The 14,031-nt window shown below is 35.2% G+C and overlaps 2 protein-coding genes across 9 annotated transcripts in view; one reads left to right on the plus strand and one right to left on the minus strand.

The window, feature by feature from the left end:
• Positions 1–5,024, minus strand: LOC128027779 (SLC35A4 upstream open reading frame protein-like). Of its 7 annotated transcripts, XM_052615645.1 has the most exons (5): positions 4,876–5,024; positions 3,633–3,731; positions 1,492–1,626; positions 1,302–1,365; positions 1–614 (listed from the first exon to the last, which is right to left on the minus strand). In XM_052615645.1, the coding sequence occupies exons 1-5, from the start codon at positions 4,927–4,929 to the stop codon at positions 589–591; spliced, it is 378 nt and encodes a 125-aa protein (XP_052471605.1). In that variant the 5' UTR covers positions 4,930–5,024; the 3' UTR covers positions 1–588. The 7 variants fall into 7 exon arrangements, 6 of the variants coding, with proteins under 6 accessions (XP_052471605.1, XP_052471603.1, XP_052471604.1 ...); XR_008186800.1 differs by having other exon boundaries at positions 1,302–1,626; XM_052615643.1 differs by having other exon boundaries at positions 1–1,365.
• The window catches only part of hmgxb3 (HMG box domain containing 3), an 18,036-nt gene continuing 8,957 nt past the window's right edge, over positions 4,953–14,031 (plus strand). For both annotated transcript variants that reach the window (XM_052615640.1, XM_052615638.1), the window contains exons 1-14: positions 4,953–5,100; positions 6,158–6,282; positions 6,357–6,531; positions 7,574–7,993; positions 8,102–8,200; positions 8,783–8,914; positions 9,028–9,338; positions 10,044–10,147; positions 10,245–10,328; positions 10,432–10,523; positions 11,728–11,826; positions 11,940–12,086; positions 12,959–13,242; positions 13,325–13,452. In XM_052615640.1, the coding sequence (XP_052471600.1) occupies positions 6,158–6,282; positions 6,357–6,531; positions 7,574–7,993; positions 8,102–8,200; positions 8,783–8,914; positions 9,028–9,338; positions 10,044–10,147; positions 10,245–10,328; positions 10,432–10,523; positions 11,728–11,826; positions 11,940–12,086; positions 12,959–13,242; positions 13,325–13,452 (2,200 nt within the window). In that variant the 5' untranslated portion in view covers positions 4,953–5,100. The remainder of the gene's footprint in view (positions 5,101–6,157; positions 6,283–6,356; positions 6,532–7,573; positions 7,994–8,101; positions 8,201–8,782; positions 8,915–9,027; positions 9,339–10,043; positions 10,148–10,244; positions 10,329–10,431; positions 10,524–11,727; positions 11,827–11,939; positions 12,087–12,958; positions 13,243–13,324; positions 13,453–14,031) is intronic.

Consider the following 14,031-nt stretch of genomic DNA (forward strand, 5'->3'; position numbering starts at 1 on the left):
TGAATGATCCATTATATTTATTTGTTACCTTTATTTAACCTGGTAAATCAGTTACAATTTGCATAAATGTGCTGTGCCATTCATTTCAACATTTATTTTGAAAATAAAATACTGCATATGAGTAAAAACAATACATTGGCAGACATTCAGTCTCGATGAGAGGATGTTCATTCACAGTAAGATGCACTTCTCGATATCTGAGGGCATATGCTGAAAAAATAAATGGTTCACTACAGATAAAGAGTCATAAAAAAATCCAAGTCATCTTTGGTGGAAGGCCCATCCAATCAGCAGCAGCACAGGAAACAGGAAGTAATGTGTGAGCTGTGTTCCCAGAATCAGGTCATTCACCAGCATAGAAGAAGAGATGAGGAACAGCCCGTTAGCAGCCTGTCCCACAATAATGAGCCCAACGAGAGTGGAGAAACCACTGCTGATTGTCAGATTGATTCCCACGCAGAAGACATACAGCAACAAGTTCTGGAGACTCAAAGGCAGACACTGCCAATCCTGAGATGAAACAATAGATGAAGAAGAAGGAGACAAACCCCGCGTCTCCTGCGAGGAGGTTATCTGTCACAATCACACTCAGCGTCTGCCAGCAACAGCTGCTTCTGAGAGTACAGGAAGAAGTGCTACAAAAGACTGACACAGAGCACCGGGAGAAACAGAAGTCTTCAACGGACATGATGCTAGAGCTGCAGGATTTGGGGCTAAAAATCTGATAAAAATTCTTGTAGACATTTTTATTTATTTAATTTATTTATTTATTTTGAGTAAGTATTCAAGAAAATTGATATTAAATATTAATCTATGAATTATATTAAAAATAATATTATAATACTCTATATATGTATGTGTGTTTATAAGAATTGTATTTTATATAATAATTTAATATAATGAATTCATCAAAGTACAGCTGTACAATTTTTGTGTACAGCTTAATTATCACTACTAAATAAAAATATGAAACAAAAACTATTACTACTGTAATTGCACTTAAAAAAAGAGAGTATTTAATAAGAAAAATATCACACAAGATTTTTAACTGTAAAATTACAATATTCATATTTAAGTAGGTCTTAATTTTGTTCATTAAATGTTAAACGGACTGAGCACAGTCCCACATTTCACTCTGAAACACGCATCACATATATTTAATTAAATTAATAAACAGCCACTGCAATTTGATAATCATACTAAGCTCCATTGTGATTTAGATATTGTTTCGATTCATTTTGCAGTCCTACATAACGCCCACTTTTCATCAAAACAGTCCAAATCCACCCTCACATACAGACCTGGAAACAGGGTTTGATCTAGCTCAAGGGTTTGGTTCAGGAGGGAAGGAGCTCCGCTGTGATGCTGAAGGACACAAACCAAACATCAGTGACACATGTTCTCCTCCTCACTCCTGAGGCACTGTTAATCACTCGGTCCTTTCTTCAGAGAGTGGAGGAAGTCTCGTAGGCTCGTCTCAATGTTGGGCACCTGATAGCTCTGAGCGGCGTAGATTCCCGTCAAGGTTCCCAAAGCCACTCCCAGGACGGCCGAGGAACGCAGTTTGGAAATCACATACCCGGCCAGGAATCCTTTCAGCAAAGGAGACTGTAAAACTGAGCCACCCTGAGAAACACAGACAGACAGACAGAGTTTCAGCTGCTGGGAATCTTAATGTATATGAAGTGCAACATGTTTAGAAAATACATATTTTTCCAGTTTGCGGACTGGAGTCTGGGGATGTTATCGGAGTGGTAAGGGGTTCTTAATTATTTTATTTTTTTTCAAAAATGTAATACACTTAAGATATTAAATATGCATTTAAATTATGTTTTTAATAAAATTATTAAATATAATTACAACAATACATACAAAAACAATGATATTCATAAACATCTCACTTTCTAAAGCCAAGTCAAAAATCTTTTTTTTTTTTTAAGAAAATATTTTAACAATTTGTTTTATTTAAATATTTAATTGGGAAAAAAAATATTGAATCTTGTTGTCAATCAGGGTTGTTACAGTTAACTAAAACCATTAAAAAAATGAAATAAAACACAAACACAACTATTTTAAGCAAGGCAACATCTCTCATATTCATTTAGTTTATACTAATGTACTAATAAAACTAAAACTGAAATAAACATTAATAACACTTCTATTGAAGGGTTAGTTCGCCCAAAAATGAAAATTATGTCATTAATAACTCACCCTCATGTCGTTCCAAACATGTAAGGCCTCCTTTTATCTTCGGAACACAGTTTAAGATATTTTAGATTTAGTCCAAGAGCTCTCAGTCCCTCCATTGAAGCTGTGTGTGCGGTATACTGTCCATGTCCAGAAAGGTAAAAACATCATCAAAGTAGTCCATGTGACATCAGAGGGTCAGTTAGAATTTTTTGAAGCATCGAAAATACATTTTGGTCCAAAAATAGCAAAAACGACGACTTTATTCAGCATTGTCTTCTCTTCCGTGTCTGTTGTGAGAGATCAAATCTGTGAGAGATCTGTTCAAATCAAAGCAGTCTGCCCGTGCTCATAAGACTAGCACAGAATCAGTTCAGAATCAATCACTAAAAGAATCAGTTCGGTTCAGGCGCTCTTCTGTGTCGGTCTGCTTCACGCTGAATCACACATGCACAGTATCATCAGCTCCTCGGTTCACAAATCGGACGCGTCTGACAGAAACGGTTCTTGACTCGTGAACGAGTCAGTCTGTTGTTTGTTATCTGGCTCAGCTCGGTGTTCATCTTCAGCTCTCTCTTCACAGCAGTTCAGTCAGTGTACTGTTTGAGTAAATGAATTACTTCGGGATATTGGTTTGTTTGAACTCAGAGGGAGTGTCAGCCACATTTAAAAATTAACAGCTTAAGTCATTTGTGGATTAATGTGTATAGGAGACGCGAATCGTTTAAAACGATTCAGTTCGATTTGGTGAAATGAATGATTCGTTCGCGAACCGGATATCCAGACTGCTTTGATTTGAACTCTTTCTCACACAGACACGGAAGAGAAGACAATGCTGAATAAAGTCATAGTTTTTGCTATTTTTGGACCAAAATGTATTTTCGATGCTTCAAAAAATTCCAACTGACCCTCTGATGTCACATGGACTACTTTGATGTTTTTTTTACCTTTCTGGACATGGACAGTATACCGTACACACAGCTTCAATGGAGGGACTGAGAGCTCTCGGACTAAATCTAAAATATCTTAAACTGTGTTCCAAAGATAAAAGGAGGTCTTACATGTTTGGAACAGCATAACGGTGAGTTATTAATGACATAATTTTCATTTTTGGGCGAACTAACCCTTAACTAAAATTAAAATTAAAACAGAAAATATAAATGAAAACACAAACTTTGTAGATAAAATGTAAAATTTAAAAACTGATAAAAAGAACCAAAAACAGGAAAAATAATAATTATAATATCCGCACACAGTATAATTTGATTTCATACATAAAAATTTACAGCTACCTTTCAGTTTATCAATGGGGTCCCTCACAAGAGGCCCATCTCATTACAAAACAAAACTATTCATCAGTACAGCAGCACACTCTCTGTGTGTGGTCTTTAGTATTAGCTGGGCCGGACCGATCCGGATCGGTCGTGGATCTGGTTCTGTGGTACCTGAGGGATTCCAGCTTGAACCTCATTCTCCATCTTCTTCTGGATCTCTTCGAGCTGGTCTTTGAGCTGAGCCAGATCCTTCAGTCGGGTCACTGGATCCTGAAACAGAACCAAAACACATCAGACCATATGAGACCACAACAGACCACATGAGACCAGAGCAGACCACTGACATACCCAGACCAGTGATAGAAACCAGCATGCAGATGACAGATTGACTACAGTGATCCATTTGACTTGATTTCAAGGCACTTTCAGTCTAGATGATGAGATCTTATGTTTGAGGTTTTGTTTTCTATGAGAGCTGTCAAATGCAGTGACTTTACATAACTCCATTAAAGCTTTACAACAGCGCTATTTAACAAACAGCACGTGCCATTGATAGTACAGCGCTTAAATATACACGACATAACCGTTTTGCTATTAAATTTACCGTAATTATTTTTAAACAGGGTTTGTTTTACAGACAGCCAGACTTTCTCTCACCTTGTCCTCCGCCATACTGCAGAAATGACAAACGATTCAATCTGCGCTCGACTCGCCTGGACTGAATCATGACGACTCGCTCGAACACCACACATTACGCCTCTTGTGAATATATTTGATCTTATTTTGTTACGTTTTCGTTAGAATTAACAATATAAGCCCAAAAAAGCGTTATGTATAAATTACAATAATAAAATACATGAGCTTCCCAAAATAGTTAAAGCTTAGTGACTCAAAATTTCCCTGTAATTTGTCAGGTATGACGGCTCGATAGTAAAAATAATAAAAAATCACATTATAAATCTATATTTTTCAATGTAATACCTATTAAAGTTTTTCAGTGTCATTACATTACATGACGGCGATGTCACGTGATACCCGTTACTTTTCTCATCGCTCTTCGCGGTTTGGCCAATCCATGTCGTTCATCATTACAGTTTAGTGCTTTCATCCTATAGAGACCGAAGAGGACTATTTCTGTTTTCATGTCAGGAAAAGATGCATGTAATTAAAATATTTATATGATACTAATTTCTCTCGGATATAAAAGCCAGCATTAGGAAAACATGCAGAGTTTTGAACACGACTCAACGGAGGAAACGGCTCGCGCCGCCACCAAGCGACCACATCGGGAAGGACAGTTATATTTATCCTGGGAAAGTTATTAACAAATATATGTGTCATTACATGGCTTTACCATATATATAAAATAAAATAAATTCGTGTAAAAATAAATAAATTAAAATTAAAGTCGTACTATTCCGTCGCAGCCGCTGCAGAGCAAACTCTCATTGGGCCTCCGGTCGTTCATCTGATCGCTCCTCCGCCATTTTACAGTAGTATACTGCAGGAAACACAAGCTAAAACAGCGACTGAGAGCTCACGCCGCATACACCCATGATCCGGAGCGCCGGTCCCGCGGCTTTAGCGCCGGTGTGAGGAGAGATTCGCCCGGGTTTGGACCGATCCCGCGCTCGCTCAGGTAAGGCTTCAATAAGAGCCGCGCTCATTGGCCGCAGACTGTCAGTATCAGCCCTCAACAATGAGCGAATAAAACACACTCGGACGAGCCCGCTTACAGTCCGACACCTGCTTTTACCTCTTAAACCACGCATTTATGTACATAAGCTGCAATTAAAGTCATATATATGTGTATATTTGTGTGTGTGAAGGCGGTTATGGAGTGTCACGTGACGCGGTCCAAATAATGTTGCTGTTGTTTACCTGCATCTGCTCCAGCAGCACAATGTTAACTAATAATAACAAATAGTACCTTGTTTATAAAGTAGTAACGTTACCATGTTTTGTGTTTGTACAGTAGTTCCCTGAAGTACATTAGTATCATGTGAGTAACGTAACGAATCATGCCAAGAGCAGATCCACATCGATATTTCTTAACAAAATTAAATAGAAAAAAAAAAAGATTTGCAAATATATATTATTTAATTTAATAATGGCTTTGCAGTAATTTACAGTCATTTTTGCTGCTTTGTTATTTCTTTTTGCTGTTAAATTAAGCAAAGAAAAGTTCAAAAGTATTATTATTATTTTTTTTTTGTGGTGCCCATTTACATTTGTGGATATAGCAAGATTCATTAGCTAACATTAGTTAACATGAACTACAAATGCACAATCACATTATTTACCTTAGTTAAAGTTAATATCAATATTTGTTGACGCGTTATTAAAATCAAAACTTGTGCTTGTTATCATTAGTTAATGCACTGTGAATTAATACGAACAAACAATGATTGACTGTATTTCCATTAATTAACCTTAACAAAGATTAATCAATACTGTAATACATGTATTGTTCATTATATGTTCATGTTAATTAAATAATGGAACCTTATTGTACAGTGTTACTGAATTTTCGATTTATAAAATGTCATATTTTAAATAAATTCAGCATCACTGACATAAACCCGACATAACCTGACATAACCGTTTTTAACCCGAGCAATGTTGAGTGATACCTCTCTAATTTTATTGGTAATGCATCATATTAAGGCCTCTCTCCTTTCTCTGTTTCTTCACAGATGGAGGCCATCTACGGAGAGATGGAGGTGGAGAGCTGCTACACGCTTCTGGAACTTCCTTCACCCAAGAAGAAACGCAAGAGCAAAGGCAGCGTGGAGAGCGCAGACAAACCCAAGAAGCCCAGGTAGAGCTTCCCTGAGAAACATGAACATACAGGCAGGTGATGTGTATTAATATGTGTGTTGTCTGCTGTCCCAGGTCAGCGTATCTGCTGTATTACTTTGACGTGCATCAGAGCGTCCAGCAGGAGCACCCGGACCTGCCGCAGTCTGAGATCAACAAATGCATTAGCGACAGCTGGAAGAGGCTGAACGTGGCCGATCGAGGTTTTTACCTGGAGAGAGCGCGCATGGAGAAAGACGGCATCGACCCGGTGAGCCCGTTCACTGAGGAACTAAATGCATTTTCCTGAATTCACATGAAAAATTATTATGGATTAGAAGACAACTTTTTATTTTATTCATCCAAACTGTTTACGTTTTGAAAGTTATGAATAGTATATGGTAGGTCTGTGCGATTACTTGTAATAAAACAGAAATTGTGATCTGGCTTAGTGGGATCATTAGTGTTCAACGGCTGTGTTTAATTAAATTAAATACGATTTCAGAGGGAGGCATGGCACTGTTTGTTTTTCTTCCCAAATTTGTGATGAGAAGTGCTTATAAACTGGCTGCTGTCCACACACACACACACAGCTTTATGGTCACAAAATAAAAAGATCGATGGTTTAACATTTGAAAATAAATGAAATTAAATAAAGACAACCAGAAATATTACTATTGTAAATTTACAGCCCTGTACAGTTAAACTTTCTTATATTATTATTCCTAAATACTATTGTTATTACAATAATAATATATTTTAAAATGTTATGTAATAATAATAATAATTATTATTATTATTATCTGGGTTATAACCAAAACTAAAACCATAAAAAACATTATTCTTACTTTAAATAAAATAAACATTAACTGAGATAAAATATTAAAGAAAGAAACTTGAGCTCATAATATTTCAGCTAATTGCTGAACATTTTAAAATAAAAGTGGAAACAGGAAATATATAAATAAAATCTAATTGTAAATAATAGTATATATAATAGTATATAAATTATCAATTTTATTAAATAAATCAATATTACATATAATATTTTTATATAATATTTTCGATAATGCAGCCGAAAAAAAATTGTGATCATATATTAATATGACTACAAAAAGTCATATTAATATATGATCACAAATAAATTTTTCGACTGTATAGTTGAATCCCCACAAAACTGTAAACAAAATGTCTATTCACTTTGAAATATTATGTTTAGTTGAAAGAAAATGAGGCAAATGTTGCATTATTTTCGGTGCAGTAAAGCACCTCCTAATGTCTCACGACTGTCAATTTTGCGTCTCTTTTCACAGAGCAGCCAATCAGCAGCTGCGCCCTCTCAGGACGTACCAGGTTTCCGCAAGATCCTCCCGAGGGCCAATTACGTGCTTCTGCCCAAGAGTTCAGCGGGAGGCGAACAGGTGGAGGGAGACGGCGAGCCGGAGGCGCTGGTGGATGGAGCCCCTCGGGCCCCGGAGACGCTGGTGTCCCCCATGACTCTGGGCAGTGAGGTGGAGCTGACGGAGCAGTGCATAGCCATCGAGGCGCTCAGTGAGGACGCACCGACCCAGAGCGCCACTGAAACACTACCAGCTCTGCTTGTGAAGAGGGAGGAGTCTCGGGTGACGTATGGTGACGTTGGCATGGCGATAGAGAGTGGAATGGAGGGCGGGGCTTTGATGCCGCAGATCAAAGCAGATGCCACTCATCTAGTCGCTATAATACCCAATCAGGTGAGCTGTCAATCATCCACATTAAAACATGAAGTGAGTCAATAAACGGACAGGTTTTTAGAAACGATAAGTGAGTGATTCATATTTACTGTGTTTTGTGTTTTTCAGAGAGTCTTGGAAAACAAAGTGATTAACACAGCCAGTCCGATAATGATGTTTCCATTAGTGAGCAGTGTGAAACCAGAACCCAAACCCTCATTTAAACTGGTCAGTAAATCACCTGTGAAAGACATAAACAGCATGTACAGATATTTGTACGTAATGAGAGTCATTTCCTTCTGACCACAACCTACTAAGACGAAACTGTTGACCAAAATAGTGAAAAGACAGGAGATTATTTATTTAGATTAGCATGAACCAGGCAAACTTTATCAGCCCAGTGACTGAAAAAATTAAATAAAAATAAAAAATTGCACTAGTGTTATTTTAGTATCAATTAAATACTATTATAGCTTGTATTAATTATTATTAGTTTAAAAAAAAAGTCTAAATAATTTCAGTTAAAGTTTTATTAATTTTGTTGTTTGGTTTTGTCATTATTATTATTATTATTATTAAAAAATGTATTTAATTGACATCATGTTAAACTAAATTAAATTGAGAAATCAACAACAAAAATAGAGATTTTTCATATTTCGTAAAAAATAAAAAATAAATTCAAGTATTTAAATGTTTTTTTTTTATTTTGTTATACTTTTAGGGGTAGTTATAGTTAACTATAATAAGTACAGTTTTCTGATCATATAATGCATCAGACACGTGTAACTCACACATCTGTCCTGTTTTCAGCCCATCAAATACACACGGCGAGGACGGGGCAGCTGCACCACCCCCGGGTGTGTGTTTTCATACGTCACCCGTCACAAACCGCCCCAGTGCCCTGACTGCGGACAACACCTCGGGGGGAAATGGGTGGCAGCTGTGAGTCCTCAAACCTGCGCTATGCTTCCTGAACTGAAAATGTGGCTTTTGTTTTTAAATTTGCATTCCTAATTATAATCCTAAATATATTAATATATTTCTGTCTGTTACAGGGTAAGAGAAGCTCGGTCAAAAGCTCTGAGCCGTCTTCAGGAAAGCAGTGTGTCGACTCCAAGCCTCGTCCGTCAGACCCTAACGAGACGTCATCGAAAGACACAGAACGGACAGAAGAGCAGACAAGCGCTTCTGTTATTACTCAGAAACCCTCTTCAGATAAAGCTCCGGACGGCGGGACTGCGGCTGCTCGCAGGGCGGCCCGTAGAAAGAGAGAGCGGGTGAATGCATCGTCAGCCCAACAAACACCTGATGGATCCGCTGTCAAAACATCTGCTGGAGCGCAGAGCGCCGAATGCACAGCTGTGCTGTAAGAAACACAACAGGATGCATACGCCAATGTCTTTCTGCAGTGTGCATACTGTGAACATTATTCTCTGTTATGCTTGAAATACCTGGATGACTTTCTATAGTGTCCCACAATGCAATGCACTGACTCGACAGTCCATTTGTAATATTATTTATATACAATTATGATATTTATTAATATTTCTAAATGTCTAGTTTTCATTTTACTTGAAGTTTTAGTATTTTTTTGGTCCTTTTTTCATTTCTTTTTACATTAAAAAAATTGTTTTCTTTAGCTTTTAATTAATTTCAACTTAATTTAGTTTAGCAAGTTTTTATTTATTTATTTATTTTTCTGATATTTATATTTGATTTGATTTCAGCTTTCAATTACTGAAAATTATTTTTTATAGTTGTATGATTCTTTTGATCCGACTGCAAAAATTTCTTACAACTAACATTTTTTTTTTTACACAAAATTGGGTCAATAATGAAAAATGTGAAAAAATGATAAACTGGTGGCACTCGCTGAATTAAATATGCAGGGTAATGAGATCATGTGACTAAAGTGTAGCTTGTATTCCTGTATGAAATGTCTATTATTGCACACTTTGTACTGTTTCACATAGTATTTATTTTATTAGTGGACGGCGCACAGTGTGTACTGCACAATATGCATAGAGTAATGAATATTTCTTCTTTCAGCCGTGTGTTTTGCTCGTTTCAGATCATTGGGTGCTGGTCAAATTCAGGTTGTCACGAGAGAAAAAGCTAGCAGTGCTTTACAGAAACGCCGGATACGAGCTATTCTTCCAGCTCCTGCACAGAACAGTGAGTCAAGCTTTATTTAAAACACTAAACCAGTCCCTGAAGCCATGCACATGTGCAGAAAGAGCAAATGTAAATGAAATGCGTCTGATGTTGACAGATGCGGCCACTCAGTCTGCAGTTGTGCAGTGGATCACGGTTCCTCCTGAGAAAGTCAAATCAGACGCTAATGTCATCAAAGCTGGTGAGAGACGTCTAATGATCTGTTATTCTTGTGTTTAAATCCATCACGCTTTCAGATTATCTGTTGACTGTCGAGGTGTAATGTGTTGTGTTATTGTTTCCAGTGAAACCATCAGCTAATGAACAGATCGCCGGACTGAAGCCCAGCACCCTCAAACAGCTGGGTCACATGATCACACCCAGTGCCTTACAACAGGTGACTTCACCCTCATTACACCCCGAGAGAATAAAGGTGCTAATAATTATAATAGTAGCAATGAATAATACAAATAATCTGAGAGAATAATAAAGTAAAAAAAGAAGAAGAAAAATAATATGAAAAATAACAATCAAATAAAATAGAAATAGTAATAACATATAATGATGATGATGATGATAATAATAAATATTAAAATAATAAGTCTAATAATTACAGTAATATGAGAGAAGAGTAAAATATCAGATAAAATAGTGATAAGTGATAAAAACAAGAAAAATTATCTGAAAAAAGAACAATTCAATAATCTGAGAACAATAAAAATAACAATAATAATATATAATAATAATAATCTGAGAGAAGACTAAAAAAATTAGAATAATAAAGTAATACATATAACAACAATAACAAAAAATAAAATAAAAATAACTGACAATAATAATAATAATAATAATAATAGTAATAATAATAATACAAAATAATAATAAGAAGAACCGTAATCTGATAGAAAAATAATCTGAAAAAAGAACAATCAAATAATCTGAGAACAATAAAAATAACAACAACAATAGTAATAATACATAATAATAATAATAATAATCTGAGAGAAAAGTAAAACAAAATCTGAGATGATAATAATAATAAAGTAATAAATATAAGAATAATAAAGACAACAAGAAAAATAATCTAAAAAAACTCACAATAATAATAATAATAATAATAATAATAATAATAAAATATAATAATAATAATAACAGTAATAAATTAATAAAAAACAACAATAAAAAAAAATCTGAAAAAGAACAATAAAATAATCTGAAAGAACAATAACAATATTAATAATGTATAATAATAATAATCTGAGAGAACAATAAAAATAACAATAGTAATGATAATAATAATAATAATAATCAGAAAATAGTAAAAATAATCTTTGGGAATAATAAAATAATAAATATAACAATAACATCAACAACAAGAAGAAAAATAATAATATAATAATAATAATAATGATGATGATGATAATAAAGATCAAATAATCTGAGAAAATAATACTATCCATAAAAATAACAAAATTAATAATAAAAATAATCTGAAATAATACGAATAATAATACTAATAATAATCAGAGGTGATGATGATAAGAATAATTTGAGGCTGGTGTGTGTGATAGATGGTGAAAGCTGTTTAACTGTGATTTCAGAAGCCCATCACAGTCAGCAGTAACCAGTACATCATCACAGACAACGGCGTCAAGATCCTCTCCATGCTGCCCTTCAAGAAAACAGCTGGATCCTCCCTAGTGAGTGCTCACTGCTGAGACCGCAAACGTTTGAGCACATTTGTGTTGGTCTGTTTCTATATGTACAGGTTCAGGATTGTTCATCAGCTCTGTGTGTGTTTTCTGTTCCTCAGGCTCTGGGTTTGTCTACAGCGAGAGGTCGTGGTCGATGTAAGAATCCCGCGTGTGATTACGTCTATAAGAACAGACACAAACCTCAACGCTGTCCGACCTGCGGCTGTGAACTCATCAACAAACTCACCAAGAAGAGCAAACTGACCGTTAGTTCCAGCACTCACTGCACAGCCGGCACTCGACTCGACAAAACTGACTCAAATCAGCTTCAAAAGTGTTATTGTAGTATCATTAATAGACTATTATTGTTTGCATTAGTATTTTGAATTCGTTTTTATTTTTAGAATTTCATTTTGATAAAAGTTTGTCATTTTTTTGTTTTTGTCACTATATATATATATATATATATATATATAATTGTAATTTTGGTCATTTTTTGTAATTCTGTGGTGTATTTGTCATTTTTATTTTATTAATTTAGTTTTACATGTCTATGCAGTTTTTACTAACAGATATAATATAAGAAAATACCTTGGCAACTAGCTGACTTTAGTGTATTTTAATGGTTTTAGTTTTTCTTTGTTTATTTTATTCTATGTTTTAGTGGTGTATTTTTTATTATTATTATTATTATACATTTTTTATTATTTTTATTAAATTATGTCTATATCCTTTTCTTAGTACATCAGGTTAAACTAAACAAAAATTTAAAATGTTGCCTCAGCAAATAATCAAAATGAAATATATTTCTATTTTTTGTTATTTCAGTTAACATTTATTTTATTTAAAGTTTAAGCAATTTTGTTGTGTTTTTTGTGATTTTTATCATAATGTTTTTTATTGTAATGCTTCTTCTTTAAATATATCTATGTAGTTTTTACTAACAGTTTTAAATTAAGAGACCCTAAACAAAATGGAAAAATGTTAGTTTTAATTATAATAACTGGATTCAGCTCTAGTCTCGGTGGGAGTTTTGCATTGTTAATGTTTGTTAAAGCTGCACTGAAATTGTGTTTCCTCTGGTTGTGTGTGTGTGTGTGTGTGTGTGTGTGTGTGTGTGTGTGTGTGTTTTCTCCAGCTGTCCGCTGAGGATGCGTGTGCTTCTGCGCTTCTGTTGGATGCGTCTCAGCCTCTGAGCAGCGCTCAGAAAGAGCAGCAGCGTCACTCCACCGTCGGTCTGCTGCGCTCCTGTCTGCAGTTCCCCGAGAGCGAGAGCGAGCTGCAGGACGTCTTCAGCCTCATACAGCAGCTCAACGGCCAGCAGAAGCACAGCGAGGACAGCAGCGGATGGCCGAGCTTCTTCGAGCCGGCGGCCACACACTGCAGTCTGTGTCAGGACCCGCTGCTCAAAGGAGACCAGAGGTGAGAGACGACGGCTCAGACCAAACTCACATCGTCTCAGATGGAGATTTACATGTTGGATGTGCTGTTTTGTGTTTTATAGTTCGCTTGCAGGGTTGGAGGAGTGCTGGTTGTTGACGGAGTGCTTGATTCGTCCCGTCACTCTTCAGCTGAAAGTCTGTACGAATCTCCAGTGTCTGGCCATACACAGTTTCACAGACCTGCACCCGGGTAAACAGACACACACACACACACACACACACACACACACACTAAAATATGTTAATTTTTCATTAAATCAGATGTTAAATATACTTTTTATATAACTTCTTCAGAAGCTTTCATATAAATAAAGTAAAAAAAACAAAAAAACTTAAACATATTTAATTTCAATTATTTGCCCAGGCAACATTTTTAAGTTTAGTTTAACTTGAAGCACAAAATTATAAAAAATATAACCGTTATGAAAAAATATATAGATGGATTTAAAATAATAATAGTAACAAAAATACTACTACTAATAATATAAATGACAAAAAGCACATAAAAACATGACTAAACCTAGTAAATAAATATAACTGAATGTTAAATGTTAAATAATATAAACGGAGTAAATATATATATATAAACAAAATGAATAAATAACTTATTTTATTTTATGGCAGCATTTTTCATTTAATTTCATTTCACTTGATGTTACTGCAAGATAACTGGAACGTATATAAAAAAAATGAATAAAAAATGTATCCATATATAAAATAATAATAATAAAAATAGTAAAAACACAACGAAATTACTAAAACTTTAGCC

Source organism: Carassius gibelio, chromosome A14 (genome assembly GCF_023724105.1).
Source record: "Carassius gibelio isolate Cgi1373 ecotype wild population from Czech Republic chromosome A14, carGib1.2-hapl.c, whole genome shotgun sequence".
Classification (NCBI taxonomy): Eukaryota; Metazoa; Chordata; class Actinopteri; order Cypriniformes; family Cyprinidae; genus Carassius; species Carassius gibelio.

Excerpts from the sequence above, each read along its gene's own strand:
- LOC128027779 (XM_052615643.1), bottom strand. The coding sequence starts at position 4,929 with ATGAACGACCGGAGGCCCAATGAGAGTTTGCTCTGCAGCGGCTGCGAC. Across the intron at positions 3,732-4,875 it reads GCAGCGGCTGCGACGGAATA|GATCCAGTGACCCGACTGAA; the intron begins GTACGACTTTAA and ends GTTCTGTTTCAG. Across the intron at positions 1,627-3,632 it reads TTCAAGCTGGAATCCCTCAG|GGTGGCTCAGTTTTACAGTC; the intron begins GTACCACAGAAC and ends TGTGTTTCTCAG.